General features: G+C 39.7%; 3 protein-coding genes across 3 annotated transcripts; all 3 read right to left on the bottom strand.

The window, feature by feature from the left end:
- Positions 1-3,637: 3,637 nt before the first annotated feature.
- LOC108231895 (alpha-1-antitrypsin homolog) lies at positions 3,638-6,076 on the bottom strand. The gene is made up of 5 exons (XM_017409296.2): positions 5,962-6,076; positions 5,089-5,713; positions 4,635-4,905; positions 4,384-4,531; positions 3,638-4,257 (listed from the first exon to the last, which is right to left on the bottom strand). Exons 2-5 carry the CDS (start codon positions 5,702-5,704, stop codon positions 4,066-4,068), a joined length of 1,227 nt encoding a protein of 408 aa, XP_017264785.1. The 5' UTR covers positions 5,705-5,713; positions 5,962-6,076; the 3' UTR covers positions 3,638-4,065.
- Positions 6,077-8,533: 2,457 nt separating this feature from the next.
- Positions 8,534-10,552, bottom strand: LOC108231799 (alpha-1-antitrypsin homolog). The gene is made up of 5 exons (XM_017409086.3): positions 10,427-10,552; positions 9,583-10,204; positions 9,174-9,444; positions 8,962-9,109; positions 8,534-8,859 (listed from the first exon to the last, which is right to left on the bottom strand). Exons 2-5 carry the CDS (start codon positions 10,193-10,195, stop codon positions 8,668-8,670), a joined length of 1,224 nt encoding a protein of 407 aa, XP_017264575.1. The 5' UTR covers positions 10,196-10,204; positions 10,427-10,552; the 3' UTR covers positions 8,534-8,667.
- Positions 10,553-18,089: 7,537 nt separating this feature from the next.
- On the bottom strand, positions 18,090-25,475 carry zgc:100997 (uncharacterized protein LOC445211 homolog). The gene is made up of 10 exons (XM_017409057.3): positions 25,249-25,475; positions 24,781-24,842; positions 24,597-24,692; positions 22,837-22,920; positions 22,666-22,758; positions 22,358-22,584; positions 22,042-22,235; positions 21,848-21,930; positions 19,569-20,878; positions 18,090-19,219 (listed from the first exon to the last, which is right to left on the bottom strand). The coding sequence occupies exons 1-10, from the start codon at positions 25,307-25,309 to the stop codon at positions 19,090-19,092; spliced, it is 2,340 nt and encodes a 779-aa protein (XP_017264546.1). The 5' UTR covers positions 25,310-25,475; the 3' UTR covers positions 18,090-19,089.
- Positions 25,476-27,047: the final 1,572 nt, after the last annotated feature.

A 27,047-nucleotide genomic window follows, 5' to 3' on the forward strand; every position in this document is an offset into this window, starting at 1 on the left:
GATCTCGTTCTTTCGGTCACTACCCAAAGCTCGTGACCATAGATGAGGGTAGGAACGTAGATTGACCGGTAAATCGAGAGCTTCGCTTTTTGGCTCAGCTCTCTCTTCACCACGACAGATCGGTACAGCGCCTGCTTCACTGCAGACCCGGAGAAGGCACTCTACCCTTTTCCGGCTCAAGACCATGGCCTCGGGTTTGGAGGCATTGATCCTCTTCCCGGCCGTTTCACACTCGGCTGCGAATCGCTCCAGCGAGAGCTGTAGATCACGGTCTGATGAGGCCAATAGGACCACATCATCTGCAAAAAGCAGAGATGCTTTTTTTTTGCATCTCTGTACAAAAACATTCACATTCATTATAAAAAGATAATTAGTAAAAGTTATCTATCTAATGAAGTCAGCAGACTACACTGAGTCTTCATTGCAGTCTCCCATCCTGAGCAGCACATTGGCAACAATGGGAAGGAATGACTCCTTTTTAACAGACAGGAAGAAGCCTTCAGCAGAACCAGAACCAGGCTCAGGACGAGTGGCCACCTGCCTCAATCGGCTGGGGTTAGAGAGGACAGGAAAGAGACAAAGACAAAAACAATGACTGGTTCAGATGGAGTTTCTATAGGAAGAAAGACAAAGAAAAACATGATAGAAATAATAACAAATACAAACATGGAGAGTAGAGCAAGTAAAGACAGCAGCAGAGTGAGGAAATGTGGTCAGTTTGTCCTCCAGCAGTCTGAGACTATAGCAGCATAATGAAGGGAGAGCTCAGGAAACCCAAGCCAACCCTAACTATAGGATTGATCAAAAAGGAAAGTCTTAAGCCTCATATTAAAGTAGACAGGGTGTCAGCCTCACAGACAGAAACTGGAAGAAATAGAGTTTAATTCTGACAGGACTGATGAGGTACTATCTAGTCTGAATGCAGCCAAGACCAAAGCAGTTTGCTGCCATCTTAAAACAATCTTTAAAATGTTATAGCAGCTGCTGCTGCTGCTGTTGATAGTGGTATAAGGGTTTAAATATTAGTGTTTGTAATAATCACTATTACATTTTGAAGACTGGATTTGTTTTGGAACAGCAAAGTCTGCTTTGGAAGTGAGGTTATGTTGGGCCATAAAGACAAGCTAATAATGTCTTGCAAACACATGTCCAAAGCAAAATATGCCATTTTAAAACACATCCAATGTTTATAACTTCACAGCAGTTCATGCAGAAAATATCGAAGCCTTTACACTGTTAACATATTTTGTTTTATGTGACTATTTTACAGAAATATTATGAAACTCCTGTCAGAAGTGGCCTCAGGCTGCACCAACTAGCTGCTGAGGCTGCCACTGTAAATAACCACAGAGGTCTGTGGAAATGATAATTAAAACTGAAGGGGGTGTAAAGGTCTAGAAAATAGTATTCCCATGCATTTTTACAAAACTTGATTGTTTTAAGACAACAGCAATCCACTTGGCTGTGCTCAGATTAGCTGTTAGCTTGTCAGTCTTGCTGGACTTATACTGTTTCTCCAAACTGAGGTTGCATAAAAGAGCTTTCAATAACTGGTAAGATATTAATTGGACATAACTTTTCCCCAGAAGAATTATTCAAAATACTCCAAATACTTTATTTTCTTAAATCCATTGCTCCACTAAGACAACATAACTGGATGTTGCTGCTGTGAAAAGTCATGCAGCTTGAATAAGTAGTTTTCTTTTAATGAACTGCCATGACAGACTCAATGGATTAATTTTTTTTTTTTTTAATTAAAACTTGCCCCATACATGAGCTTGCAAAACACAGCTGCATCTGACTGAATTTGACACTGCAGAGTCCCCAGCATCGCCTGTTTATGTGCAGAAGACCAGACAGCATTAAAAAACTCAGATCCCTGATCCAAACACATCTTTCCAGAAGTCGATGTATGCATGGACGTTGACAGAGAAGACAAAGTGCGCATGTATCGGCTGTGTAAACAGCTGACACATGTGCCTCTATTGACAGGTCAAAGGGCAAACAGTCATGGGAGGCTGATGGCCACCAGGTTACCCTTTTGTAACATCAGGCAAAATCAAACTGATCTGTTACTCAATGCTTGAACTAAAAAAGGATTTGTTTTTTTCTTTTGTACTCAGCAGTACAATTTAGTGGAAAAATACTAAACATGTTGTCTTGTGGAAAAATTTAAATTCACAATCAAATGTATTCAGTCACACTTACATGCTTACATGTAAATGTTCTTCATGCATAAATTATGCATTCAAGGTTGTGTTTTACTAATACAAGGTAATAAGGGAGATTGAAAAATATGATCAGTGTGTAATTAATTTTTTTCTGAAACTAAAATTAGATTAAATAGAAATCAAAAACAAGCACTTGATTTTTAAATTACAAGGATTTTCTGGTATTCTCCTTTTAAAAGTAAAAGAAACCTCAGGCAGCATTACTGTGATAAATTAAAGAACCATTTATGTTGATTATAATGGAATCAAGATCTTCTTGATTCTCTTTTTGTAAGGATGTACCTTCACACGCAAAGGCGGATTTACTCATTTTGAGGCCCAAGGCATAGTACAGACATGGGGGCCATCAAATTTCTATCTTTCTCCTTATTTTTCAGCTTTTACTCTTCTAAGACCTACCAAATTACCGAACCAATGATATTTGAAAAACAAAAATGAAATAACCTCCATGTCATGTGAACTTCTGACCAAGAGTTGAATTGTTTAATTAAACTGGACTAATAAGACAAATTATCTTTAAGCATTTTATATTTTTTCTTAGTGTTTATATGAAAAATGAATGTTTTTTTTTTGTTTTATTAGGTGGGTGTGCCTTATTGGTCCAGTCTTATGAAACAATTCAACATTAATTTTCATGACCTGGTCCAAAGACAAAAAAAAGAGAAGGTGCATCTGCCTTTAAAAATAAGTTCTGCTATATAGAAGTGGGTTTTTGTGTAAAAGTTACAAATAGTTTAAATGTTACCCAGTGTATATAGCTTCTTGAACAACCTCAGTTTGGAAAAGTAGAGTTTTTGTCAAATAGCTAGACATGGATTCCTAAAAACAGCTCCAGTCTCCAAAATTTCTTATGCGTTCATGTAAACATGACTTTATCAACTTTTACCCCTCTGTCAATTTTGCATTACACAGGTATTTACAAGAAATTCTAGCATCAGGAGTAGCATCAAGTGACACTTCTGGTCCATCCAGGAGTGACTGAACAGGATTTTTTTAAAACTTTTTTTGCCAGAATTACCATGTAAGACACATTACAAAACACAATGGTAAGGTAAGAAAATATATATGGTTTAGGGTAATAAATTTTAACGATGTAAGTATTGTCACAAACAAGAAAAATTTGAGAACATGGCAACTATAGAATAGATACAGCTAGATCCAATACATACTGTGCATACAAAGTCCACACTTTTTCAACCATGACTGATAGCCCTGCCTCTCTATTTGATGCAGAATTGGAGCAAAGGCAAACAGAGAAGTCAATAAATCAAATTTCAGTGCTATTTTTATTTCTTCTAAATTCATTACAGTTAAAAGCAATGTTGCCTTTTCTCAATAATTGTGCTTTATTTGCCTTTTAAATTGTGGAATCCTCCAACATATTAGAAAGAAACATGAAAGTCAAGTTTTTTGATGACAAGTCTTTAATTCAGTTCATGTTGAACCTATTTGAACCAGCAATAGTATAACAACAAGTTAACTTCATGTCTTAGTAGATGCTACAAAAGGCAAACGTTTCAGTCATTAATTCTATCACATCAGGCAGTTAATGGGAGTATAATCCACAATGATGTATAAAGACATTTATTAACCAAAGCAGATGATAAATGGTTACAAATGTACCATGCTGACATACAGATTAATGGACGCACTTTTCTGTTTTTTGAAAAATAGGTCGTTGTCTTGTTCGTCACCTCCACTCATCAGTTATTCAATGCACGTAATATCGCGGTCATGCCACAACAGCAGTTTCAAATGAATAATTAAATGTCCTGAAGCTACTGAAACTTACTGCAGCGTAAAACTGTGATAGCAGTATACTCCCCAGGTGCCTTTACTGGGCTGTGGGGTTGCTGATCTTGCCCATGAAGATGAAGCTCTTCGTCGAGTGTTCCAGGATGAAGGTCATGAAGGGCCTGTTCATCACTACAGCTTCAGGCAAGCTCATGGGTATGATTTCAATGGTGGTGGCAGCTGCTGCCTCTGTGCCCGTTTCATCCACACTCAGCACAGCCTGGTGGGAGACCTGCAGAAAAACCAGCAGACAACAGTCAATGTCGAGTTTAAGTGAAATACATTATAGCATAACTGCAAATGCTACAAGATGTTTGGCCTGTACAGCCTCCTCTCAGTCATGTTTTGTACATCCCACCTTTGACACTTTAAGCTTGACCTCATCCGACATGCCAGAGAAGTCTGCCCTATCTCCAAAAGCATCCGTTATTCCCATTTCCATCAGAATCTCGTCCAGAGAGGCTTCAGCAGAGATGGAAAATTTTGGCATGGAAAGATTTATGTTGCTGTGGAACAAAAGAGCCATTTATTATGAAGCACAAGCCATGCTATTCTTGCAGCAATCTACAACCATGACACTTGCTGCAAAAGAAACAAAACTTTTCTTACTTCTTATAGAGAGAATCATGCCAATTCCTGATGTGGTCTTTGTTGAGGAGGGCCTCCACTTCCTTCATCTTGCCTTCATCAGGCAGGACAATCATCATGGAGGTGTTGCTCTTGTAAGGCAGCAGGACAACAGTGACAAAGTTGGCGCGGTCTCGATAGTAATCAAAGCGTCCCGTCTTCCTCATCATGTCAACCTCAACTTTAGTGTTTTCATCCACATGGAAGTCCCTCTTTGCTGTTAGGTTGTGATTAAAGGGTCTCTCCCACTGTCCTGCGAAAAGGTTTAGAGCAATGTTAAAATATAAAACCTGATATTATGTTTCGTTACATCTTATTTAAGGGTTTGTTTTATTCTTACACACAGTCTTGGCATGTTTTGTCCTTAAATACATTAAAGAGTAGACTGGAGGACTTTACATTTGGTTGTCCACATTTGCCATTTGCCCATCCTTACCTCTAAAGTAGACCCAGTTGATCAGCATCATGACCATCTGAGGGTCAAAGTCCTTCACCAGATCCTTGATCTTATCATGGGTTTTAGTGGCAATGTGCTGGTTGAGCTGTTTTTTTGCCTCACTGGGATTCTGAAAGTCCACGTTAAAGACCTCACCAGTGAAGTGCTGCTTCATATCATTCAGAAAGGCCGGCAGAGGATTGAAGCCAGTGCGGACTACAACAGAGTTGCCAACTTCTAGCTGCTGGTTCTCCTGGCTGTTGTTGAGCATCTGCATAGCGTGCCCGTAGGCTTCATTGACCTGTGTCTGGTTCAGGGTGCTGTAGCCCAAGCTGGAGAACAGCTGTGTGTGGGTGTCACCACGGGCCCCTGCAGAAAGCATGGACAGAGCTGTGGAAATGCCCAGCGGTGAGTAGAAGATGTTCTTTCCAGCAGCAGCCTTGGCATTCAGATGTTTGTAGAGGGCAAACGCAAAGTCGGCATTATGAGGGGAGACAATGTGGCAGGCCATTTCACCCTCATGGCTGTGCTTGGAGTTATGGTGGTGATGGTGATCAGCCCAAACTACAGCCAGCAGCAGGGCTACCAGAGCACAACTTGCAAAGATACGGCACATCTTCAAAGCCTGTCCATAGAAACACATAGTTTTTAATTACTACAGGTCAAAGTAGTAATTAAAAAATGTCAGTCCAATCCAAAGGTTAATATTATAAATCTAAGGAAGATTTACTCATTTTTCTTTGCCTTTCTACAACTATGAATTAACTCCATGTTTTCACATCTTCACTTTCTAAGCTATTTTGCTCTTTAAAGGACTCATTAGATGAAGCTGACAATAGTCTGAACCAAATCTCAGTAAAGTGATTTGCTTACCTTCACTGTCCTCTTTGCTGCAGAAAGCTTGTCAGAGACTTCCTGTTTTTATACAGGAGCTGAAAGAACTAGCTGACAGTTCGGTCAATAATTAACAACTATTAGTCTCTCTTCTCTGTCCCATCTTGTCAGATATCAGGCTGGTTTAACAGTTTTTATGTATCATCATACTCAACATGTGGTACTACAATATAAATGAATACATGGAAATAGTCATCGCACCTTTTATTTTTATACTTAATATCATTAGAACTATTTTTAATGTCTATTTTGCTACAATATAGTGTAATATAGGTTTTACCAGCAGAGGGCACTCAATATCTTAAGCATTAGTAGCTGATACAGACTAGAAGAAGTCTAGTTAGTATGTGATAAGAACACACATACACACGCACAGAGTACTCTCTTGTTGACCTGTATTTTTCTGTTTTTGCAGGTAAGCTGGGCTGTACATGATATACAAGTAATAGACAGCAGTAGTAATAGATCACAAGTGCCTTAGAGTGTAACAGATGTCGAGCTAAAGAGTTATTTCATAAGTTGGAAGTTTGTAAGGGTGTTTTGCCATGTCATGTAGTTAAAATGGCGGACTTGTAGTCCATGACAATGAACCAGAGAACTATTTCATGCCTTTGTGAGTTCAAATTATATAAACTGCTGAGAGTTTTAATTTCTGACTAAACAGTGATTGGTCCATAACAAGTGAGCTGCAAGTGCCAATATTAGTATCCAGTGACCCAGCCATAGCCAGTGACACCATCATCATTTAATGTTATTGAAGTTGTCATCAACCAGGAAGTACTAAAGACTAGAAGCAGAAGAATACAACTGGTACACTATGTGAATAAAGCATTTGAAAGAACTGTATGAACTGCTCACAATGTTGTTAAGTTAGTGTTAACCAAATACTTTAATATTAAACATGATAAACAGAAACAACAGAAAAACAAAACAAATTTTACATTTTTTTCAAACAAACAAAAAAACTATGAGCAAATCAAACAATCTTTTTAGAGGTAGAGTTAAGAAACTACAGTGCAAAAACAAAATAAACTTTCTCCCCTTTAAGGATTTTTCTTTAGACAGGTTAGTGGGCGGGGCTTGCTGAAGCTGCCGGGCTCCACTGAGTCACGTGATGGTGCAAGGCTAGACATGACATGTTGGGGAGGGGTTGAAAAGAGAAAGAAATGTCAACCGGACCTAGCTAGCTGTCGCCTTTTTTAACGAAACTGCAGCAGTGCAGATAAGGGAATCTGAAACTAAAGTATTGATCTGATAGCAATACTGACTTGGTATTGATATTTATGGATCGATCTCCCCAGTTCTAGTAATAGATTTAACTGCCCCCTGTTGTCTATGCTACAGACCTAGGAGGACAAGCTGAAGCATGATTGGAAAGAGTCACTAGCTAAAATTGTTCATGCATACAACTGTACAAAGAGAGGCAACAGGCCATGCACCATACTGCCTCACTATTTGACAATCGCCACGCCTGACCATTGACTTGCTTTTCAAATAGGAACTCATGAGCTACGCACAATCATAATTGCCCCATCTTTTGGGGTTTTCAGCAGTCCAATAAATCTATTCTCTTGCCCCAGTGTGAAGTATAATCAAACTTTGATTGCTAAAATGAGGTTATGCTTAGCTTATGGTAAAATAATCACAATAAACAGTTGTGTCTGTGGGGTGAGAGAAGCCAAAGACTCCAGGACATGACAGGGGCGAGTGAGATTAGGTAGCTGTCCTTGAGACAGGAAAAACAAGCTGCTGCAGTTGTTTGTGTAAAAAACACTGGTCTTGGGTGCAGTTCATAGTATAAAGAGGTGGTGAAAGGGGAATCACCTCAGACACAACTGGGAACGGGTTGCTGTTTCTTTTTGGAGAGTTGTCTCCATTCAGCTGAATGTTTAAATAAATGTATGATTGGTAATCAAACCTCTGGTTTGGAACTCAGTTTATGTGTTCATCTTTTCTGCAACATCAAAGATCCAGTGAGAGAAACTAAGTGGTGAGGTGAGATTTCTCTGAAAGGAATAAATATTAACATGGTTTCTTAACACCAGACACCACAATAAATCAACATGACCGAGCCCCCTTCCATTTTTACCCGAGCGCAAGTCACATCTACATAGCAAAGACATTTTAATGACACCAGACCATACTCCAAGCCTGGCAGTCTAGTCAACCTCGAAGCCTTCTTACACTTCAGCAAAGAAATCCTTTGTAGCCATGCTCTACACAACAGCAGACTCAACATTTCTTCCTAGTTTTAGGGTTCAAAGATGTTTGAAAAAGTTTAAATTTATCCTACTTCCGTTTTGTCCTAAGAACTTGGGCCAGTTTGTATGCCTTGAAGTCTCAGTTAAGGAGCATAGGTAAATGTCATCCCCCCCCCTCCAAAAGTCTACTCTGGTCAGAGACAATAGAGCATATGTCACTCCAAAAGAGGGGACCACCACAACTCCAACAAGGGGTTCATTTTAAAGTGAAAAGTTTATTTCAGATTATATTGAAGCAGCAGTGGTACAGCAAGTTGATGCTATGAGCAGTAGTGTTTTAAGTCTTTTAACACAATTGTTACATCTAACAATCTCATGAGAAATGAAAATTCACAGATTTTTTTTTTTGAGGAGTTCAATAAGCCATCATGCTGTGATATTTTCATGTGAAGTGTTAAAGTGTGACAGCAGTACACACCAGTGTCTACAGAGGTGTAGGGTTGCTGATCTTGCCCATGAAGACAATGCTTCCTGTTGAGAGCTCCATGATGAAGACCATGAAGGGTCTGTTGACAATTACGTCACTGGGTAAACTCAGGGGGACCATTTCAATGGTGGTGGCAGCTGCTGCCTCTGTGCCCGTTTCATCCACACTCAGCACAGCCTGGTGGGAGACCTGCAGAGGAACATCAGTTAGGTGTCAAGTCACTCGTCTCAGGAACTGCAGACATTTTTTTGGCCTTTATAGCACCCTTCAAGTCATGTTTAATTCTCTTACCCTTGAGACTCTAAGCTCAACCTCTTCTGATATGCCACAAAAGTCAGCTTCCTCGCCAAATGCGTCAGTTATTCCCATTTCCTTGAGAGCCTCATCCAAAGAGGCCTCAGCAGAGATGGAAAATTTTGGCATGGAAAGATTTATGTTGCTGTGGAGTAAGAGACCATTAAATGCCACTCTTCATTCAACAATTTAACTACAAAACCTCTTACTTTTTAAAGGAGGATTTATGCCAGTCCCTGATGGAGTTCTTGTTGATCGAGTCCTCTAGAGCCACCATCTTTCCTTCATCAGGCAGGACAATCATCATTGAGGTGTTGCCCTTATAAGGCAGCAGGATGACTGTGGCATGGTTGACATGGTCATAGTAGTAGTCAAAGAGTCCAGTCTTCTTCATCATGTCAACCTCAACTGATGCATTTTCAGCCACATAGAATTGACCCTTTGTTGTCAGGTTTTTGTTAAACGGTCTCTCCCACTGTCCTGAAAGAAAGTTTAAGCAATGTTAACTCATTTCCTGCCAGTGTCACAATTTCTCAAAAAAAAAAAAAAAAGTATAAATGTTTAAGAGGCAGTGTCTTACCGTTTATGGTTTACATAATGTCAGTTGGGACTCCTTACCTTTAAAGTAAACCCAGTTGATCAGCACCATTGATATTTGAGGGTCCAAGTCCATCACCAAATCCTGAAGCTTTCCATGGGATTTAGTGGCAATGTGCTGGCGAATCAATTCTTGTGCCTCACTGGTATTTTCAAAGTCCACATTGAACACCTCACCCATGTAGTACTGCCTAATACTGTTCAAGAAATCTGGCAGAGGATTGAAGCCAGTTCCGACTACAACAGAGTTACCAACTTCCAGCTGCTGGTTGTCTTGGCTGTGGTTGAGCATATGGAAAGCATATGCATAGGCTTCATTGACCTGTGTTTGGTTCAGGGTGCTGTAGCCCAAGCTGGAGAACAGCTGGGTGTGGGTGTCACCACGGGCCCCTGCAGAAAGCACAGACAGAGCTGTGGAAATGCCCAGCGGTGAGTAAAAGATGTTGTCTCCAGCAGCCTCAGCATTCAGATGTTTGTAGAGGGTAATGCCAAAAACAGCATTATGAGGGGACAGAGTGTGCCAGGCCATTTCACCCTCATGGCTGTGTTTGGAGCTGTGATAGGGATTGTGATCAGCCCAAACTACAGCCAGCAGCAGCGCTGCTAGAGCATAACTTGCTAAGATACGACACATCTTCAAAGCCTGTGCATGGAAACACAGCAGATTAGGTTATTGTTGTCAGATGGGTAATAATTAAAATTTAAAGAAGAGTCACTAATATTTACTTGCAACCATAAATTACATCTACAGCATAAGCAAAACTCAGGTCTTCAGAGCTTCACCTTTATAGCCATTTTTTTGCTTACAAGAGCTGCTTAAAAGGACTGACAGTAGGCTATTGCAAAGCAGAAAACATTTGCTTACCTTCACTTTTTTCTTTGCTGCATGAAGCTTGCCAGAGACTTCACTTTTTTATACAGGAGCACAGAGAAACAGCTGACAATAATTAAAGCTAATTACTCTCCCTTTTCTGTCTTGTCCTGTGAGATACCTGGCTGATGTATCAGCCCTGATATGACAAAACTCATTCAGCACTGAAATATAGTAACAAGACTCCTTTGAGGTAATGGGTTGCTTTCAAAATGGGCTTCTTTGTATCTGTGGCTCCCACTCTACATTTTAAATTCCCGTGAAATCCAGACTCAGTTGTGGGACAATAATAAACTTAATGCACATTCATCCATCCATTTTCTCTTTTCCGGGTGAAGCAGGGAACACCCTGGACAGGTCGCAAGTCCAACTTCATGCACAGGTATTTTTTTAAATGTAGCAGTTTATTTTGAACGACTTTACCAGTGAACTCAAATGGTTGTGAACACAGGAATTTTCCATTAGGGGGAGAATAGAGACAAAGCAACACCAATGTTGATTTTAAAACTTCTTCTTTGTGTGTGTGTGTGTGTGTGTGTGTGTGTGTGTGTGTGTGTGTGTGTGTGTGTGTGTGTGTTCTATTAGGACAGCGCTGACTCATCCACTGTCCTCAAATGAAAAATAAAAAAGTTTTGCTTGGGCTTGACTTGATATATAGCATAATATCTTTGACTTTCTTGTCTGCTACATTATAAAAAGTTTGCAAAGCAACATTTATCTCCTATTTACTCAGTATAAAAAAATATATCATCCTGGCAGGCATTTTAACCTTTGAACCCAGAGGACACTTTAACATAAATCAAAAATTCTGTTTTTTATTGAGCCACTTAAATTTAAATTGTTGAGAAAATAGCTACTGTCACAAGAAAATCAACCTAACAGCTACTCTGAGCAGGACCTATTTTAAAATAAAAGTGAACATTTAAAACCACTCAAACTTCCTGACAGTTTGCATGAAGACTTCATCCTGTCACTTTTACATGAGACAGCTGTTTACGTTGGCCTTATTTTCTTCAACCCGACGATAATCATGTTGCTACACTAACTGCTGAACTTATCCTAACACTCAGCTGAGTCCAACCAGCAGTTCCTTTCCTGTATAATCTGGTCTATACAGATATTGTTTCATCTTCTCAGAAAAGACTTGCTGTAATTATAGGTTTCATAAAGGTGTTTTAGCATTAAAGCAGCAGAACAGTGAGTCACATCTGATTGGCAGCAGGATGGAATTAGGAGTCACATTTTAAACATTGTGAAGGGGGGTTCTGTAGAAAAGTTGTAAAAAATTAATCTCTTACCTGTTGTGGATAGCTTTTTGAACAACCTCACTTTGGAGAAATACAGTTTAGGTTTGACAGGATTGGCGAGCTAACGGCTAGTCCCAGTGTTGCAAAGACCAAAGCTTAAATGGCCCAAATTTTTCAGACCTTTTGCATTGCTGTCAATTATGCATTACCTGTTATCTACATTGAATTCTATGGTTATTTGGAAATAAAAAAGCAACAGCAGCAGCTAGCAGTAGCTATTCCAGAGCAGCCTAAGGACACTTCCAGCAGGAAAAATAGTGTACTTTGAAACTGACATCTGTCCATTTTCGTTTACCCACATCTTTTTGTGTCATGGGGAGCTGGTGTCCATATCCAGCAGTCCCTGTGAGAGAGGCAGGGGACACCCTGGACAGGCTGCAAGTCCATCACAGGGACACATAGAGACAAACAACCATTCATGCTGTCACTCACACCTAAGGACAATTTCAGAGATACCAATTAACCTAACATGCATGTTTTTGGTCCACTTCAAAATATCCTTTTAAGTGATGCAACAAAAATGTTTTCGGGGAAAAAAAAAGAATTGTTGGATTGTAAAGTATTATGATATGGAAAAGTGACAAATTGGGAGAATATTTAATACAGTCTTCACTTGAACTTGATAGGAAGTTGTGATGATGGAAATTTTAACGATGCAAGCTCCAATTAGCTGTTGGCTTGACTTCAATGAGAATGTCTCCCTGATTCTACAAATTGAGATCATTCTGGTTGCCATCTTCAGCAGGTAAGATAACGACTGCTCATAAATACTTCATCCAACACCACTTTGAAAGGATCCAAATTATCCTTATATTGTGGTACAAACACTTGTTTCGTATCACTTTTTTTTAAAAAGATGCCATAAAAGTAGGCTAGGTCTGTCCATTTTACTCAGATTTTTAATGTATTAAACTTCATGCAGAAGTGTTTAATTTTAAACACTTTAAAAGGTGAGACATCATTAAAATTATGTACGATTTAAGGCAACTTATCAAGGAAAGCATTTAGAACACCACACTTTGCTGTGCACACGGGTTGAAAACAGTTGTATAAAAATGACTGAGTTTTGAAAAGAAATGGAAACTTTGGTTGTTACTTAACCTCTTCACACATACACCATTGCCACATTGTTTCTTTATCTGGAGTTCTTCAAACGTGTGGTTTTTTTTTCCATGAGTCAGTGAAAGCCCCACTGATTAATAGGTTGACATTTATGTTACTTGTGATAGATCTGGCGTCCTTTTCATCAAACCATCCTCTATTCATCACCTCTTCAGTGAGGTAAATATCAATGCAGTATCGCCGCAAGGCTGGCTGAGCGAGGTAGAAAGCAACAGGAAGCCACTAAAATATGACAATATTTCACGACTTTTCCCTTTCTGCGTCGGCAAATGAGGCTAGATACTCCTGCAAAGCAATTTTCCAATAATTGCATAAGATAAAAAGATGTTATTGAAGGAAATTGGCTTCAGAGTGAAAAACAGACAACAGAGAAAATGCTTTTGTAATGGAAAAAAAATGTTTTATGTTTTTACAAGAGAGCGGTGGTTCAGTCTAAAGGATACAATCCTGTCATTTAAATGTCTTTTCATCAGAAAATGGAAAAATAAACCATGATTCATCTTGCAGTGGTAAAAATTCAATGCACAGTCACTTCTGTCAGCTTGCAGGAAATGTTCTTTTTCCAGTATGTGAAACACAATGCAACTGTAAAACAATCAAATCGAAGCTGTCCTGTTCAGGAAATCAATGTGACATCAATGGCAAAAGAAAAACCAAAACAAAAAGCGTGATTTTATCTAAGCATTCATGGGATCAGTAACACTGCCAATAAGCAGCAGCAGCCCTCTGAGCTCATCATGGATTATGAGCATGTCTGTCAAAGATGATTCTGTGGGGGGACTAAAAGTCCAGCTGAATGTCGGGGCTCCAACTTTCCTCTGACTGGGACCGTATGACCTCATGAGGAGCCTAAATTACAATTAAGACTCATTATTCATTTCTAGACACTAGGCACTTTGCTTATCCCACTACAATAAACAGCCAGAGGTTTTGTTAGTGGGACTATTATATCATAAGACAACAGCAGGGTCCAATCCTGGTCTTGGAGGGCCTCTATCCTGCATGTTTTAGGTGTTTCTCTGCTTTGACACCTGATTTGACTGTCTGAGTGATTAACAGGCTTCTGCAGAACTTCAAGACCTGCTAAAGAGCAGGGAACCAACTAAAACATGGATAGTGGCCCTCCAGGACCAGGGCTGGACACCACTGGTCTACAATATGTCTTTGACTTAGACTCAAATGAAGCATGTGTTTTCCTGGTTTTGCTCCCCCTATTTTATGACATAATCAGGCAACCATGAGTATAGCACTGTATGTTACTGTGAGTCTGACTGATTTAATGAGATTCAAACTAAAACAACTAAAAATAAAGACTTTCTTACTGCATCTGTCATAACCTTTCATACATTAGGCGCCATATTGGATTTTGAGATTGAGGCTGGTGAGAAATTTCATCCTTCCAAGTCAGACTTCAGAGATCATCACAGTTAATATTTTTTTACTTGGAACTCAGAAACATTGACTCCTGAGCAGAAATAGAACAGTCTAAATGTGAACGACATGATGCTGTGATATACAATTTGTACTGTTGCATGTTGTTAAACTTTTTTTCAGTTTAGTTTTCTTAAACATGGGTTCATGCTGAAAATACTTCAGTTAAACTAAAAATAACAGAATATTTGGTTCTTTATTAACCTCAAGTTTCTTCTTTTGTTCCAGAGAAGGTGTCTGATGACAGTTCAGCGTTCCTGAAGAGACTTTCTAAACTCTAGGATTTCCTGAGCTGAAACTTGGGAAAGTAGATTTCTGCCCTCCTGTGGAAACAACAATCGAAGTGTTAATAGATTTGCTGGCAGAAATGTTGCTTCGCCTTCTCTGACCTGCACTGCCAGCTTTCACTCGCTTATGCAGAGAGAGAAGTAATTAATGCTGGTTTAAGAACGTCTCAGCATTATTCATCACGTCACTAAAAAGAAAGGCAGGCGACAGCGGGAGACCTAAGAAAAGGTTTGGCAAAAGGAAAAAAAAGCCACAAAACTGCACATGGACAACAACAAAATCAGAAATAACAAAAATGAGTGGACCTGCATTCATCATCCGAGTTACTAAAGTGACCTGTCTCTTTTAAAATGTAGCATTTAACTTACACTTGTGCTTTGAAAATAGCCATAATTTAGATTTTCCTGATCTGTGAAGTAGCTTTTTCAGTATATCAAATTGTACCTCCATCTGTTTTCTTTACATAAGTGACATACTTAATGGAATAGCTTGGATTTTTTTTGAAGCGGAAGTCCTAACGGTTGTCATATACAAAGTCCTCCAGAGGTTGCATGTCGCCTTTTGGAAGCAGGAGAAGCGAGGACAGCCGCTGGGTAAAGGCCAGACGCATCACGGTGGCTGAGCAGCTGGTGTCGTACAGCATCATCAATTCTGTTGAGTCATTCCTGAACCTCATGGCCAACCTCCACTCATTCAGGTGGCTGTTTCAAAGCACTGTGTGCCGCCATTCAAATGCTTGAAGACCTGATTTATGTTTCATTAATAAGAGGAACATGTTATGGATGAAACATGTTCGTGCCAAGACAGAAGTCAAGCAGCTATAAAAACACCCACTGGCCTGCGGATTTATTACCACCAGCTGTTTTAGGTGGGTGTATAAAACAAGGTCTAATGAGAAAACAGATGCCTAGTGTTTTGTTTAAATGTGTGCTGTTACAATAAAGATATACAGAGGGGTGCACTAGCATTCACACCCCTTGATGTCTTTCTATTTTGCTGGTGAAGTGAAGGAGGAAGTTCAATTTGAGTAGAAATAAAGGACCTACACAAAATAATGCAGATGAATGAAGTTACACGAGGAAGACATTTGTTTTAAATAATTCTAAAAATACATAAAACTTTGATGGTGTGTACTTATGTATTTACTCTCTTTATTTTGAAGCTCCATCCATCACCTAGAAAAGTCACAATAAAATGTTGCATCTTCAAAGTTCCAGGTTGTTCCAGGTTAACAAAACAGACCGAATGTGATGGGGGTGAATACTTTTGCAGCCCACTTTACCAAGCTTTCTCTGACACCTATTAAATTAGTTTTAACACGTATTTAACTAAGTTTCTGAGGAAAAAAAAAAGTGTCAGAGTGCTGATAGTCACAGTGTCTGAACTGCTAATATCAGTGGAAAAAAAAACTGCAGCAATCTCTGCTCATGCAATAAAGAGCTACCTTTGAAATACTCAAAACTGCTGAGAATACGTTTATCTGAGTCTCACAGGACTTTTGTCAACATCTCAAAGTCCATGCTGAAGGTAGGTGATTGAGGTCTGGACAAAAAACTGTCATAGTTTACTGATCATCAACATGTAGACCGCTCCACAGTCTTAAATGACCTCGAGCATGAACTGCACCCACAGTTTTCTATCTATCACCTAACTAGATTTCTTTACAACATCCAGCCCTTCATTTCCCTCCCGACCAATCCCAGCCTCAGAACCACCCTTCTGGACCCCACTTCCTCTCTCCCACAGAGTGAGGTTATGTGAGAGCAGATATGGTGGCCTCCACGCTCCGTTGTGGTGAGTTGGCTGCCATCCCAAGACATTGCACTGCTGCTGCTGCTGCTGCTGCTGCTGGACTCTGCTCAGCAGTGATTCCTGTGCTCAGGTCACGGTGCGGCTCAAAGGCCAAGAGCTGATGTGTTCAGCTGATTCTGCAGAGTTGCGCTTCATAAGTCGGCTAACCTTTGTGTACCCTAACACATGCCAAACTGTACATAGCAGGCATCATCGCGTCTCCTCCCGCCATCCTGACTTGATTGATCAAAGGACAGGTCCAAATAACTCCTGCTTTGCAAAAGTGTTGTTCTCATAATTTGGTGGTGGGGTGTCGGCGGTGTTGAAAGCATATTGATTTTTGGAGCTTTTAACCTTTGAGCGGAGCTTTAAGCAAACAGTGGTAGTCTGTTTTTAGTTTCTTAGAATTTCATCAGCAAATAATGAGGGTTTGATGGACTTTGATTACATAGCACACACACACAAACACACACACACACACACACACTGTTTATACTTATTCTGGTCAACATGGATTTTGAACATTTACAGTGGACAGATAAAAAGTCTACATGCCCTGGGTAAAATTCCAGGTTTTTGTGATGTAAAAAAAATGAATCCATGGTAAGTCATTTAAAAACTTTTCACACATTGATGGTTGCATGAATGTGCACACCCTTAAAAACTAATGATTTGTCAAAACAACATTTGATTGATTACTGCCTCTGTGCTACTTGTGAGCACACCTACCATGAAATAAAGTGATTCTGATCAACCTGAAACAAACTTCAGCTGCCCTGGTAGGATGTTTCAGACGTTTACTGTTGCATCTTACAGCAACATTTATGGTTACAAGGAGATCACAGAGCATCAGAGGATCTTATGGCTGAAAGGTGTCAGTCGGGAAGATGCTGCAAAAGATTTCCACAGCATTAGATATCCAATGAAACACAGTGAAGACAGTTATCACGACATGGAGAAAACATGGAACAACAGTGACATTATGAAAAACGGATAAAAAGACGAAGCAGAAACCAGTCAGGGAGGCTGCAGAGAGACCTACATCAACACTGAAGGAGCTGCAGGAAGTTCTGACAGGTACTGTTTGTGTTATGTTACGTCTGGACTCTGGGGAAGGGAATCGTTTTCTTTGAAGGAAAAACATCCAGGCCCAGTTAAATACAGCAAAAAATATATATTGAGTCTTCTAAAAGCCTGTGGTAAAATGTGTTATGGGCTGATGAGTTGAATGTTTCTGAAAGGTCTGTTTGGTGCAGAAACAAGACTGTGGATCACCGAAAGAACACCATACCTGCAGGGAAACACGGAGGTGGCAGCATCATGGGGTTGCTTTTCTTCAGGTTTTAGTCAAGGTGGGGAAATTTATAAACACTCCTAAATGATGTTGGCCTAAAATCATCAGTTTTCTGCAGAAAGGTGACAAGCTTTTTTTGTTGTTGTTGTTCTCTTTTTTAAAGTAGCAAAGACTCTAAGGATACATCCAAATCAAAAACAAAAATGGGTCCAAAAACAGGGGTCTGCAGCCTTTATAACGAAAACTACGAATACTAGAAGTTCAGAGCCACAAAATATACCTGTTTGTTAAAATTAAGATAAAAAAATAATTCTTTTGATATTTAAATAAATATACATTTTATGTTGCATTGTAGCATAGAATTTATTCTGGGTTTTTTCTAATTGTTATTTAGTTATTTAAGTGTATCAGCAAAAAAGAACAACAAACAGTTTTGTACAAAATCTTTTTATGGAACCATGTAAACAAATTTCAGTTTTTCATATATTTGTAGAAAATGAATAAAATCAAACAAAGATAAATAAAGCATCAAGTTGCAACTTAATGTCTTACAAAGATTCAACATAAAAAAGGCCAGTTTATTGGAGATTCAGGACCTAAATGTTCTTAAATAAAATGCCACAATCCTAATTAACTGCATCCATCATATGCAACTGATGGTTCAGTGGATAGAAACCATTTTGCTCCACTTTTACTGCACATACAAAGTGCTACCTTAACGAACACTCTGCAAAATGCCTGATTATCTGCACTGCCCAAGAAAGATAATAATTGCAGGTACTGATCTGTCTTGTAAATTGGAGCTGATCTTGTTGTGGTGGTTTATATCTCATGGGCTCAAAGTTGTCAAACACGCTCCTATAATAAGTTGCGAGGGGTATTCGAGATGAAATTCACAACTGATGCAGTGAGAGCCTGCAAAATGGCAATGTGCACATCAAATACCATCATCTTAATCTCAGCCTATAATTATAGCCTCTACTTAACGGCAGTTCCTATGGGATCCTCAGCAGGCGACTGAATGCCGCACAAACAGTCTCACGTTGAACAGCCGCTGCTGCGATGCTGCAATGCCACCATGTGGCTGATTATGTCAATTGAGTAACTCTGTCAAAAATAAAAAATCAAAAAATAACCCACCGTCATACAGCAGACATTCAGCAACAACAGTCCACAAACCATGAATGCTGGAAATCAAGATACATATTTGAATTACAGATTTATGGTTTTGCTTAAAATTATATTCCAAAATATTACAAATTATATCTGCTGGCACTGAAAAGCGTACTGGTTAAATGTTGCCCTGAGGGAGATTTAGAGAAGCAGATATAGAGGCAGCCCAGCGCGAGATCTCCTTGTTTGGCTCATTAGTGGAAACTAGGTTAATAAGCATATATTAATATGATGGGGTGTTGGAAGGGGGCTCAGAGGTTCATCTGAGGCAGGATGAGGTAGCAGTAGAGCAGAATCCACAGGACCAGCAGCATCTCCAGCTCTAGTGGGGTTATATCACAGGAGGCTGCGAAAGACTGAAGACTGAGTCCTCCCTCGATGCTGGAAAGCAGAAAACAAAACAACAACAGCAACAAAAGGTAAATACAGTCATCATCTTCAGATTATTCGGAACGTTACATTAAACAGCTCAATAAAAGACAACAAAACGTGACTGTTACGGATCTGATCATGCATCAAATATGCGCTCTACTCAAACAATAACTATACACTTACAATGAAACCTGCAAAAAACATGCAAACCCCACTTCTAGAAAAATGGTACGGTTTCGCTACTAAGTTAAAAAGTCTGCATTTTTATCTCCATCCACCAAAAGGTGGATGGCAGGCGATATTGTTGGGAACTTGGGTTCAGTAGGTGGTCAGTTGTATTGTGTTGATGAATCGGTACCTGAATGACTGAGAAGATGCGCTGCAGGCCGTACGTTGACTGCTGTCTCCATCCTGGATGTCATCATTGGGCTTTGTTGGAGCTGTTCCACCGTTTTGGTCTGTTGTTGTCAGATCTTTGTGTTCATAATCCGAAGATTTCATCACATGTTCAGCTTCCTCCATCTTCCCTTTATTCTTGGTTAAATCCGTTTTGGTAACATTGTCTTTTCTGTCACTTGCTTTTTCTGTGTTAACTCTTGCTGCATCGGTTTGCCTGGCATCGTTAGCAACATCAGCAGTTAATATTCTTTCATTTACTTCAACCTTAAAACTGCCTGAATACACATTTCTCTGACTTGCTGTCTCTTCCTCATTTACACCATCTTTCCTTAGATCTCGCCCTTCCTCTGATCCTCTCAGCTCTCCCACCGCTCTTCTCCTCTCGCTCACATTTCCCTGGTTTTCAGAAAGCTTCCCTTCTTCTCCCTTCACAGCATCTTTCCGCCAACCAGCTGCTTCAACACTTATTTTGTTTACTCCATCATCTGTTGTTTTGTCATGTCTACTTATTGTCTTTTGGCCTCTCTCTTCCTGGTCATCACTGTTCAGTGCGCTCTCTTCCAGTTCTTTGTTTCTGTTTTCACCCTTTGGCTCCAAATCAAACACAGCTGTGGTGTTTGACGCCTCTCTGGGACTAACTTTGTTCTTGTCCAGATCAAACTTCCTGTGACCTGCTGATTGAGATCCGACTTCTGATTTGAAATTAGAAGCTGTATCCTCGTCAGGAGGTCCTTCCTGCTGTGGACATCCACTGCTACTACATAACCCAAACTCCTCCAGATGTTTTGACTCTTCTTTCATTTGCTCTGCTGTTTCCTCTTCAACCTTTGGTACTGGTCTTTTGGGCTGATGATATGGATGAAAAACTTCTTTATTCAGATCCAGGATGTAGCTGTAGGCATCCTCCTCGTCCGAGTCCAGTGCCGACAAGCTGTAGATCCCTTCCTCGGAACTCAGGGAAACTCGACTTCCTTCAGCTCTTTTCTTTCTCGAGCCTTGATCCAAACCCTTCTCCATCCACGATCGGATCTCTTGGTTTACTATGCACGCATCCAGTGGACTGGGCGGTGGAAAAGCTCTGCGAGGAGAGGAGGAAGTCCCTGAAAATCTCCGGGACCATCGTCTCCACAGTTGCTGCTCGTTGCTCTTCTCAAAGCTGTTGAGGAGAGCTTGAGCGTCTGGAGTATCAGGAAGGGTTTCTCCAAAACTGACTGGGTCAGGTGACCCAAAGTTTGGAGTCTCAGGAAGATCCATATTTCTTGTACAATCCTGTAAATTCAACCACAGTGATAGTTGGTTACATGAAGATTAAAATCTTGGTTCACAGATTTGGTAATACAGTTACATTTTTGGGCAAAGGAAGTGATGTAGGATTTTTACTGTCATCTTGTGCTGAAAAGGGACGGAGTTATAGCCATTTTGGTCAAACCTTGCAAATTACATTTTTGTCAACAAGACATGAAAGCGCTTACAGTATATTGGGCATAACTCTCAGCTACTACCACACCAGATTTTGGTTCAAGATATGTAAAAATGGCTGAGTTAGAGTCACTTTTGTTTTGATTGTAGTTGCTGTGGAGGCAATCTAGAATTGGGGCGACTTCAAAAGTTAATCAGCTGTAGATGTACAATCTGTCTAGTAGCACATGAGATATTTTACTAACAGACAAATAAGGCTTATGCCAACAATTCATTGCAAAGTTAGTTTTAATCAAAAATGTTATGCAATGTATTGCACTCAAAGTATGAGTTGGGTATATTGCTTAGCCACTATCACACCATAGTTTATCTCAATATGTGTAAAACTGGCTGAGGTATAGCCAATTTTATGTTTTAAAAGATCATTTTTCTGTGGCAGCCATCTTGCATTGGATTAACTTCAAAAGTTAATCAGTTGTACATGTATATGTAATGATTACTTTCTGAGAGTTTCATTAATATCCATCTAGTGGTCTATGAGATATTTTGCAAACAGACTATTTCATATTTATTTGAAGGGTTCAAATAAATCATAAACAACCTAAAATGAATGACATTCATTCCCCATGATGAATGTCTGTAAACGTCTGAGCACAGATGTAAATGATCACCTGTTATTTATGGCAGCAAGTGATAATATTTACCTAATGTTGACTATTTTATTTTTATCTTTCACTAAAATTGTATCAATTTGCTCATAAAATTCTCAGTGAGAATGAAAACAAGTATGCTCTTTAAAGTGGTAAACTTAGTGCAAACCTCGTCTGCTCCTGAGAGATGCCCCAGGAACATTGACACGTATGTTATGATGGACTGCTCATCTGGTGAGGGGCTCAAAACATCTGGAAGAAAAAATGTTTTCATTTTTTGCTGTTATTACAGTGATCAACATTTGTCTCTGTGGATAAAAACCAAAACATGTGAGTTGCACACGTCACTGAGGAAGCTTTTACCTTCAGGCTCCAGCAGAGGCGGTACACCCAAACTGTGATGGGCTAACATGAAGGCCTGCTTGACGTTTTCTTCTGGTTCTCTGGATAAGCTCTCCCTCAGGTTGACCAAGTCTGGGTTTATGGACTTTATCAAAGCAAGAAACGCCAGCCCACTCCTCCAGCTTGTTCCAAAATCGTCCACATCCACCCCATACCTGCAAATTTACATAGTCACATGACCTTTCAACAAATACAGTCTCATTTCAGTCTGTCAGTGACTATATAGGCTTGGGTTCGGGGTAATGAGAAACTAATTTAAAACTTTTTTCAGACTCACTTTGATGTGCATCTTTGGACCCACTGCAGGAACGTCTTGACGGCTTTGCTATAGTACTTTGCCCCCATGGAAGTCTTCCGACCTTTAGTTGGCAGAGAGTTGCAGGAGTAGCTGCCATCGTCATTTGGCGGGGGTGAGAGATCACTCGTGGATGGATGTTTGCTCAGTGATAAAGAAGAGAGGCTAGAGGACATATGTCTCTGCAGGCCTCCTGTTACCTCCTTCACCTGTAATTGGGTTTTTGTGTTAAATCAGTGAGAAAAGACTGAAACTAGAGTAATGACAGTGATACTACATTAAACTTCCACCTGAAAATGCAGAATAATATTCCAGACAAGGTTGAGAACAACAGACGGGATTCCATCAGCAATGCTGGAGGCATCGATGTCAAGAAGTTTCACCTGGAGGACACCGTGAATGTAACTAAGGTTAAAAAACACCCCAATGCACTGCCAGTGTTTTGACATTTAGATACTTACATGTCTGTCGTCCAGAAAAGCTAAGGCCTTGGAAATGTTGTTCAGTCTGAAAATATGATGAGAAGATGGCCTAAACCTATAAAGCTAAGGTGAGATGTTACAAGTTAGATTAACAGTCTGACAATGGTTGAAATGGTTTGTGTTTTGTAAAGAGTTTGGTGGAAGGTTTGACACTATTGTTGTAATAAATACTAAATCAAAACGTAATTGGCCTGGCCTTGTATAGAAAATTACCACTGGAAGAAACCACTGGCAGTTGGTCAAATTGTCACAGAAAGTTACATTTTTTATGACCAACATTTTAGAGATGTTGGTGATATATTATTTGGTTTTCTGTTTGGGTTTTAGAATAAGTAATCTTGCTTCTCTTAGAATTTATCTTGATTTTCTTCTAGTTTAGTCAAAGCTAAGCTCTGATTTATGGTTTCTATTTGTTTTTTGGTATTTATGTTTGGTATGCCTGAATTATGCCTGAATCCATTTAATACCTGGCTTCCTCTGTTATTTTGCTAAGTCTTCACCTTTTGTGCATTTGGTTAACTTTACTTCCTGTTTCTGACTTACACCTGGTTTCAGTTTTCTAATCAGCACACCTGCAGTTTATTTTAAGTCCTCCCCTCGGTGTATAGAGACTCTCTAGGTTTCATTTGTTATTTCTCAGATCCTTATTGTTCATGTGCCTCATGTTGACTACTTGTTCCGTTCATTTTAGTTCAGGTGGTCCAACATTAAAGTGCTTTGGATTTCCCAACTTGCCTGCCTTTAACTTTGCTAACAAACTTTATTTGAAGCAATAGTTAGGATATTTTAAGGTGGGGTGCATTCATCCATCTATCTGTTTTCTTTTCTCCTTATTTGTGGTCAGGCCACAGGGGAAACAGGTCCAGAAGGGAAACCCATACAACCCTCTCCCCCAGGAACACTCTCCAAGGCCAGTGAGGATATATAATCCCTCCAACGAGTTCTGGTTTGCCTCAGGGTCTCCTCCTAGTGGGAAATCATCTAGAGGAAGCCATCACTCTAACCAGATGCCCAAACCACCTCAGCTGACTCTTTTTGATGTGGAGGAGCAGCGGCTCTATGCTGAGCTCCCCCCGGATGATGGAGGCTGAACCCAGACACCCTAGAGGAAACTCAGCTGGTTTCCAATCTAACAACTTCTGCGTACTTTGTGCTACTTTCGTCATTCATATGTCAAAACATCCAGCTCATTCAGGAGATGGTTGCTATGACTTTTGGTTTATATAACGTTTATACTTTTCAAAATATTTAACTTTATTTAGAAATAATCTCCCCATTGAAATAAACTGAAATCTCTTCAGCTCCTTTAAGAACATTGTTCTCTTTTAAAGTGATTCAGTATTTTACCGACTGTTCTGCTACTATTAGTTTCTAGCCTTCAGTTACTTTTAGCTGGCCTTTTAATACTTTTAGCTCCTAGCTTGCCTTTTGATTTTTTTAGCTAGTCTTTTGCTACTTATAGGTATTGTTTTGCTTCTTTCTTAACTCAGTTTCTGTATCTTCAGCAAGTTTCAGTAGTTATTCAGCACTCAGCGTTCACTACATTTTTACAGAAAATCCAATTTCTCTGGTTTCACATCTGGTATTGTTTGGTTTAGTTTGATGAATACCACAAACTATTTTATGATTTTAGTGACCTAGAGTGAAGTTACACAAAAATAAGAGAGAAAAATATTATAATTTTTATAATGCATTGTTTCTTCTTGTTGGTATAAATCTTGTTCTTGTGCAACTCTTACCAGTTTGCACCCGGACAGCTCCTCCAGCAGAGCCATGAGTATTCTGCCATCCTGAATGTCGGTGAACAGGTCGCACACTTCCAGTGGAGGATCACACTAGATAAATAACAAAAATTACACGTGTGAATGACGGCATGAAAACCGAATATAAGTGGGGGTAAAAGTGTACAGATTCATGCCTTACTTTCTGTAGAAACACGTTCATCCATCTGGTGAAGGTTGTCTTCCGTACTGCTTTTCTGTCACCTGAAGAAGACAAAGTGAGACATCTTTCTTGTCAATAGAAAACCAAATATTTTTCTAATTCTATGAAATAACGCTCTATGTTAAAAAAATCAAATATTGTTAAATCCAACAAAACTTTAAGACTTAAAAAATCTGATGATATTAACATTATTAAATATTTTCTTACTTTTTATCACGTGTTTAATGAACAGTAAGTTCAGTAAACAGCACTTTGGAAGTAAATTTTCATCTAATAAAAAAATTTGAAGACGATTGCGCAATCAACCTACTCAAATTTAATATGGAGATAATTTAGAAAGACAGTTAATCGCAGAAAACAGAAACATTTATTGTTGATACAGTAGTTTTCTTCATAGGTAAGATGTATCCACGTTATTTAACAAATGTTGCCAATATAAAAGTGTACCTTGGGGTCGATCACCGATCACTCCTGTTGCTTTTCTTTGTGAATCCCACATGTCCTGCATCCTCAGCCAGTCTGCACATTATCGACTGTGGGGTTAAAAAGTGAGAACAGCTGAAAAAGTCTGCAGTCAGAACTGCTCTGAGGTTTCCTCTCAGAACAAGGATTAAGGAGAGGCAAAGAAAGGCAGGGCAGCTTGCCCCGGCATGCCAAAACCTTCCTCTGAGAACCACTCTTCTACCGCCCCCCTCCACACACACACACACCAGGACATCTCAGTCACACTCCTGTTGGCATGCAGCTCTTCATAAAACTATGTCTGTGAAGGAGGTCTAAGATTAACCTGGAATCAGTGCCTGACTGAAGGAATCAGATGGTATTACCGAGTTACAGGCACCGCAACTATCTGACCTCTCCTGTTCGTTTTAAACGACGACGCAAATTTCATCTGAACATGTCCAGAACAGACTAAAGGAATGTTATATTTAAACATTTAAAGAGTTGTGAGAGCTCTTTAGAAACTGTTTGAGAAGGTATTAAAAACAGAATAAGTCAAGCTGTGAATACTGGAGCTTTTCAGGGGATGAGTAAATCTTTTGTTTCAGATGCTGCAGTCCCCATCGTACACCTACGGTCAAAACTGGGTGCACAAGTTAGAGTTTATTGTGGATTTCCTCTAATCCACACAGTGTCAAAATTATACATACACGCAGTCTCAAAAATATACATAGGTTTAACTCCTTTAATATCGGGTGCTGATGGTTCAAGGTGGACTTTCAACTTGACAAGACCTGATAACTTCCCATTACTGATCATGATTGACTGCAGTCGGCAGTTTCTCTTTCCCAGTATTAAAGGATGTCTATTACAGTACTCATTTGATTGACTGATACTCATCTGTCAACCCTCAGTTGAAAAGAAATTCTTTTGGAAATTCAGGAAGAACCCAGGAACCACCAAGGCTTGAGCCGTTTGCGAAGTGTTGGTGTCCACAGTGAAGCCAGCTTTACATCTCCATGGACTGAGACGGTGCCAACCAAGAAAGAAGCTCCTGCTCTGAATGCAAAACCTTCGAGCTGAACTGAAATCTGCAGCTGCACACATGGACGAGCCAAATGGCATCTGTGGAAAGGTTTTGAGGTCAGACAAGACAAAGATTGAGCTGTTTGGTCACGATGACAAGACGGGAGTTTGGAGGAGTCAAAGTGAGGCTTTTAAACCTAAGGACACTGGTTTCAAGCATGGAGGTGGTAGCATTATGCTGGGGTATTGCACAAAGTAGACAGAATAATGAAGAAGGACTACCTCCAAATTATTTAACTTCGCCTCAAATCAGCAGCTAGATGCTACGTTTGGGCATTCCAACAGAACCATCATCCCAAACACATCAGATCTGGTCTCTGATCAGATAAGTCAGGGCAACATTTAGCTTCTGGAACGGCCTTCCCAAAGCCCCAACCTCAACCCTACTGAACATTTGTGGACTATACTAAGACTATGAAAAGTTGAGACTGTGCAGGAAATCAAGCAATTTAAAGGAACTCTACCAATTCTGCCAAGAAGAGTGGTTTTATCCAGTCAGAAGCTTGTTGATGGATACAAAAAAGTGTGTGGTCAACGTGCAACTTACTAAGGGAAGTTTAACCAAATACTTGTGGCGGTGATTTATGTTTCAGTCTGTATGTATAGCTCTGATCCTGAGCGGTTTCGCAAAAAATCAACAATAAATTCCAACTTGTGCATCTAGTCCTTGTTTTTAAAAATCATTGAACATGTATGTTGCATGATCATGGAAAGTCTGG

This window comes from Kryptolebias marmoratus, linkage group LG19 (genome assembly GCF_001649575.2).
Source record: "Kryptolebias marmoratus isolate JLee-2015 linkage group LG19, ASM164957v2, whole genome shotgun sequence".
NCBI classification, from domain to species: Eukaryota; Metazoa; Chordata; class Actinopteri; order Cyprinodontiformes; family Rivulidae; genus Kryptolebias; species Kryptolebias marmoratus.